Source organism: Belonocnema kinseyi, chromosome 7 (genome assembly GCF_010883055.1).
Source record: "Belonocnema kinseyi isolate 2016_QV_RU_SX_M_011 chromosome 7, B_treatae_v1, whole genome shotgun sequence".
Taxonomy (NCBI): Eukaryota; Metazoa; Arthropoda; class Insecta; order Hymenoptera; family Cynipidae; genus Belonocnema; species Belonocnema kinseyi.
This window is the reverse complement of record NC_046663.1, coordinates 3,966,049-3,972,865: the sequence shown is the minus strand read 5'-3', so window position 1 is coordinate 3,972,865 and position 6,817 is coordinate 3,966,049. Positions and strand designations below refer to the sequence as shown.

At 26.0% G+C, this 6,817-nt stretch overlaps 1 protein-coding gene across 1 annotated transcript in view; it reads right to left on the bottom strand.

Moving 5' to 3' along the window:
- Positions 1 to 5,270: 5,270 nt before the first annotated feature.
- The window catches only part of LOC117176344 (NADH dehydrogenase [ubiquinone] 1 alpha subcomplex assembly factor 3), an 8,831-nt gene continuing 7,284 nt past the window's right edge, over positions 5,271 to 6,817 (bottom strand). Inside the window, exon 3 of the mRNA XM_033366585.1 lies at positions 5,271 to 5,805. Coding sequence (XP_033222476.1) covers positions 5,410 to 5,805 — 396 coding nt within the window. The 3' untranslated portion in view covers positions 5,271 to 5,409. The remainder of the gene's footprint in view (positions 5,806 to 6,817) is intronic.

Sequence of the window (6,817 nt, the reverse complement as noted above, 5' to 3'; positions counted from 1 at the left end):
AGTTTTATCACTCACAATTAATTAATCAGCTATCCCTGGACCATATAACAAAATGTTACAGTTTTCGTAAGTTTCCTCCTCCTGTTGTTGGAACTCTTTTTTGGCTAAACGACCCTCTTTCGATGCCGCATTACTGGCCTTTTCTGCCATAGCATTTCTTTCATCTTTTTTTGCACATTTTCATATGCAGTACGGCCGATGGTGCATTCCATAACTTCCATCATCTTCAACAGAGACATGCCGCCATCGTTGAAGATAGCCAATGATATTTGGACTGCTAATTCCGTTACTTCTTAACCAACAAACGTATGTTTCGGCACGATTGCCCAAAGTGTTTTATTGAAACACTCATTATTGTTTTGAGTATGTTTTCCTAAACAACGTTTCAATAAGTTCTCATTGGTAAATTTTTCGAAAACTGGCTTGATGTATTCTCGAACTTCTTCGCTGAGAGCCTGTTTGTGCTTGAACGGTTCATTTCTCACAAAAGATAACATGTGACTAGCAGTTGCGTCAGCTCGGAGTGTGCGCACTACATATTATTTTCGGCTATTTAACACAGTTACAACTGGAATCTCTTTAAAATATTTTAGGAGCGAGTTTTTAAAGGTCTAAGGAATGGAAAAATACAATAAAAAAATCAATTTAAAAAAAAATTCTAATTCGGATTAGTACCTTAAACCCTTTTAAAAATATCGTAAAATACTTAAAATCCATTGAAATAACTTCAAATTATTGAAATAAATAAAAAATACCTTGGAATCTTCTAAAATAACCTAAAGTATTAAAAATCCTTTGAAGTTCCTTGGAACTTTTTACAGATCTTGAAAATTCCTTAGAAAATTGTTGAATATCCTAAAATATTTCATATCTTTTGAAATTCTTTTTAAATTGTTGCACCTCTTGAAAATTCCTGAGAATCTTTCAGAATATTTTGGAATCCCTTCAAATTATTCAAATCTATTTAAAATTCCATTGAAATCTTTTTAAATACAGTAAAACTCTTCTATAGCTCCGATTTCGGGGATGACCTTGACTGGCAACGAACTCATTATAGCCTGCTCCGCTTTTGTTTTTTCACGCCTGACTGCCCGTCTGAGTGACAGCCGCAGGTCCCGCGGAAGCCTTTCACACCTACATGCGGCGCGACGTCAATTCTCAGAAAGGCTAAAGAAAGGAGGGCTATTGAAGATTTTCACTGTACTCTGAAATTTTTTTAATCTTTTAAAATATATTCAAACTTTTTAAAGCCTTTTAAAAATATCCTAAGATCTTTTAAATCCCTTGAAATAAATTCAAACGATTGAAATCAATTGAAAATTCCTTGGATTCTTTTAAAATACCTTAAAATATGTAATATCCTTTGAAATTCCTTGGAAACTTTTTACAGGTCTTGAAAATTCATTGGAATTTTTTTTAATACATTGGAATACCTTTAAATTATCCCAATCTATTCAAAATTCCTTGTAATCTTTTAAAATACCTTAAAATATTTCAAATCCTACTAAATATATTAAAATAGCTTCAAACTTTTTAACGGGTCTTAAAAACCCCTAAAAATCTTTGGAGTTATTTCAAATTATTAAAATTTATTTTAAATTCATTGGAATCTTTTAAAATATCCTAAAATATTTCGAATCCTTTGCAATTTTATGAAATTTCTTGAAAATTTTTAAACCTCTTGAAAATATACTAAAATCATTAAGCATTTCACTTTTAATTATTGAAATCGATTGAAAATTCATTGGAAAGCCCTAAAAGCTTTCGAATTCTTTGAACTACATACCTTAATTTTTTAACATTCCCTAAAATGTTTAAAATCTTTTGAAATTCCATTAAATTCCTGAAAAAAATAGAATATTCTTTGGAATATTTTTATATACCCTAAAATATTTACATCCAAAGAAATATTTTTAAAAACCTTGAAAAAATTTTTTACTATTGAAAATTCCTTGGAATTTATTTGAATACCCTACAATATTTCAAAGCTTAAGAAATTAGTTGAAAAACATTGAAACTTTTTAAACCCTTTTTAAAAATATCCTAAAATCCCTAAAATCCATTGAAATCACTTCAAATTATTGAAATACATCGAAAATTCCTTGGAATCTTCTAAAACACCCTAAAATATAAATAATTTTTTGAAATTTCTTGGAACTTTTTAAAGTTTTTAAAAACAAACTAAAATCTTTAAAATTCTTTAACATTTCTTTAAATTTTTTAAATCTATTAAACATTCATTGGAATATTTAAAAATACCCTAAAATCTATGAAATTCTTTTAAATACATACCTTCATTTCTTTTAAATTCCCTAAAATCATTAAAATCCTTTGAAATGCCATTAAATTCCTGAAAATTCCTTTCAATTTTTAAAAATATTTCAAATCCTAAGAAATCGTTTTAAAATAGAAATCTTTTAAAATACCCTAAAATATTTATATCCTAAGAAATCTTTTGAAAACCCCTAAAAAATTTGTTAACCCTTACAATCCATTGAAATGACTTTAAATTATTGAAATAAATAGAAAATTCCTTGGAATCTTCTAAAATACCACAAAATATTAAAAATCCTTTGAAATTCCCTGGAATTTTGTACAGCTCTTGAAAATTCATTAAAAATTCTTTGAATATCCACAAATACTTCATATATTTTGATATTCTTTTAAAATTGTTGAACCTCTTGAAAATCCTGAAAATCTTTCAAAATACCCTAAAATCTGTCAAATTCTTTGAAATACATATTTTAATTTTTGTAAAATTCCCTAAAATCTTTAAAATCCTTTGAAATGCCATTAAATTCCTGAAAATTCCTTTCAGTTTTTAAAAATATTTCAAATCCTAAGAAATCGTTTTAAAATAGAAATCTTTTAAAATACCCTAAAATATTTATATCCGAAGAAATCTTTTGAAACCCCTAAAAAATTTGTTAACCCTTACAATCCATTGAAATGACTTTAAATTATTGAAATAAATAGGAAATTCCTTGGAATCTTCTAAAATACCACAAAATATTAAAAATCCTTTGAAATTTCTTGGGATTTTGTACAGCTCTTGAAAATTCATTAAAAATTCTTTGAATATCTTCAAATATTTCATATATTTTGATATTCTTTTAAAATTGTTGAACCTCTTGAAAATCCTGAAAATCTTTCAAAATACCCTAAAATCTGTCAAATTCTTTGAAATACATATTTTAATTTTTGTAAAATTCCCTAAAATCTTTAAAATCCTTTGAAATGCCATTAAATTCCTGAAAATTCCTTTCAGTTTTTAAAAATATTTCAAATCCTAAGAAATCGTTTTAAAATAGAAATCTTTTAAAATACCCTAAAATATTTATATCCGAAGAAATCTTTTTAAAAACCCTGAAAATTTTTTTAACCCTTACATGCCATTGAAATGACTTTAAATTATTGAAATAAATATGAAATTCCTTGGAATCTTCTAAAATATCACAAAATATTAAAAATCCTTTGAAATTCCTTGGAACTTTGTGCAGCTCTTGAAAATTCATTAAAAAATCTTTAAATATCCTCAAATATTTCATATATTTTGATATTCTTTTAAAATTGTTACACCTCTTGAAAATTCCTGAGAATCTTTCAAAATACTTTGGAATCTCTTCAAAATTATATCCAAAAATCCAGTAGAATCTTTTAAAATAATTCAAATCTTAGAAAATCTTTTGAAATACATTGCAACTTTTTAAAACCTTTTAAAAATATTTCAAGGTATTTAAAATCCTGTGATTTACTTCAACTTACTGAAATGAATTGAAAATTCCTTGACATTTTTTAACATCCCTAAAATCTTTAAAATCCCATTAAATTCCTGAAATAAATGGAAAATTCGTTGCAATATTTTTAAATAGTCTAAAATATTTTAAATCTTTTGAAATACATTAACACGTTTTAAAGTCTTTTAAAAATATCGTAAAATTCTTAAAATCCATTGAAATCAATTCAGAAATCAATCGAAAATTCCTTGGAATCTTCTAAAATACCCTAAAACATTAAAAATACTTTGAAATTCCTTGAAACTTTTGCAGCTTTTAAAAATTTATTGGAATCTTTTAAAATACCCTAAAATATTTATATCCGAAGAAATATTTTGAAAAACTCTGCAAAAAATTTTAACTATTGAAAATGCCTTGGAATTTTTTTGAATATTAAAAATTTTTAAATATTAAAAATTTCCATGGGATTTTTTTAAATAAACTCAAATATTTCAAATATTCAGAAATCCTTGGAAATATCTTGAAACATTTTTAAGCTTTTTAAAAATAGTCTAAAATCTTTCAAATCCCTTGAAATAAATTTATCTTATTAAAATCTATTCAAAATTCCTAGAAATATTTTTAAATAACTTAAAATATGACATATCGTTTTAAATTCTTTGAAACCTTTTACAGCTTTTGGAAATTTTATTAATAATTTAGAATGCCTTCGAATTATTAAATCTATTAAAAATTCCTTGGATTTTTTTTTTTTATATCCAAAAATATTCTAAATGCTTTAAAATCACTCAAAACGTTTTACCTCTCTTAAAAATGCATTTGAATATTTCAAAACACGCTAAAAATATTTTCGATTATTTTAAATTTCTTTAGACTTTTTACACGCCTTGAAAAATCTTTGGTATCTTTAAAAATACTTTAAAACCTCTTCAAATTTTTGAAATAAATTGAAAATTTCTTAGATTTTTTTTAAATATCCTAAAATCTTTGAAATTTCTGAAAACTATGGAAATAAATTAATCCTTTGGAATCGTTGAAATTCTCGGAAATCTTTTAAAATCCCTTGAAATCTTTTAAAATATCCCAAGGCCTTAATGGTTCCATAAAATCGTTTTATATCTTCAATAATTCTAAGAAAATTTTTTAAAACCCATTAAAATTCTATTAAATTCGTTCATATTTATTTAAATAAATTGAAAATTCCTTCCAATCTTTTTAAAATATTTTTAAATCCTTGAAATCCTTCGATTATTGTGAATAAATTTTGATTTAAATCCATTAAAATTTTTTGCAATTTTTTTGAATCAGTTGAAAACTCCTTAGAATTTTTTTTAACACCCTAAAACGGAACAGAAAAATCTCGGCTCGATTGCTACAATCAATTTAAAGGCCAATTGCAATAAAAACGAAATATTAAAAGAAAAAATAAATTGAAAAAAAATTCCGACAGCAGGAATCGAACCCGGACTTTTCGGTTACATACTGAGAGCACTACCGCCTGCACTAATCGAAAGTTGACTTATACATTTCCAATTTTTTAAGGATATTCTAAAAGCTTTATTAAGAAATTGATCATGTTTTAGGCAATAATAATAAAGCAAGTACGGCATATTTCTATTTAAATATATACAAAGAGAATTAACTTATTTTTCAGAATCGCTTCAATTTCTATTCAATAATCGGGTATTCTTTCGTGTTTCGGCAAAGGTGCAGTTACAGCATACTCAGGAACAAAATGTTTCGGCGGCACTAAAGCTGCTGCAACAAATCTTCCCTCTGCCGCCAAAAAATTATAGGTAGGAATTGCATGTTTAATCGGCAATATTTCTGCATTTATCTTCGTTTTTTTCAACCACGCTCGAAGATCACACAAAAAGGGTGCATGTGCTGGATACTGCATGTCTAATCCAATAATCAGCATGTCTAATTGTGGCTCTAAAACGTTGAATAAACAGAGACTTTCTGCATTCATGTCTGAAGAGGCTGCGATATTCCAACTGAGAAATGTGCGAGGGAAAACTATTATTGGGCCAATTACATTGAATCCAGCGCTCAGGGTGAAACCATGCTGAAAACAGATTTTTTTTTTAAATTCAGAGGGCAATAATACATAATAAAATATATAATTATATTAAATAATAATTTAATAATACAAAATCCTGTTAACAAAAAAAACTATTGTAATCTGAAAAAAAAAGAATTTTTGGACAAAAATAAAAAAAGAGGAAAGAAAAATGAGAAGGCAGGCAACCACATCCCCTTCCTTCTTTTTTTCTTTCTTTCGTCTTTTTTATTTTTATTCTCATAAAATTACAATAAAATAACATTTAAAATTAAAATAAAAAATAAATAAATAAAATTGCATTACCAACGCTAAACAAATTAACATTTTATTTTATTATTTGTATCCAAAAATTATTTTTTTTTAAAATTTTTTAAACAGGAGTTTGCACCAATTTAATTATTTAATTTGGATTTTAATCTAATTTAAATTTCTTAAATTTTAATATAATAATACAAATCTAGGAAATTAATATCAAATTAAAATCATATTTAAAATCCTATTTAACGTCCAATAATCGAGTTAATGTGCAGAATTCCTGAAAATAAAACCAAGAATCCAACAACCAAATTTGGAAAACTGCCATAAAATGTTGATATTTCAATTTGAAAAAAATCTAAACGAGAAAAGAAACAGTACATTACATTCCTTCCCTGCAGCTAAGTCAGCCGACATAACCTACGCGTAGCCAGAAGCATGATATAATTTATTATATGGCAGAAAACAAGAAGCTGAAGAAGCGAAGGGTTTTCCAGCAGCCGCTAACATTTACGACCCGAGCGAAGCGAGGGGTGTTTTTTTTAATTTTTTTCTAATTTAAAAATTTTTTTAAAATAGATAAAATTTTGATTTTAATGCCAAAAATTAAGAATAATTAAATAAATAAATTTGACGGTATTTTAATTTAATTATTTAATTCTTTGTCAAAATCTCGAATATTTTCCTCCTCATCGCTACTTTCACCTGACGAACAGTCACTTGGATTCATAATTGTAAGCAAGACTAATTTAATACTTCA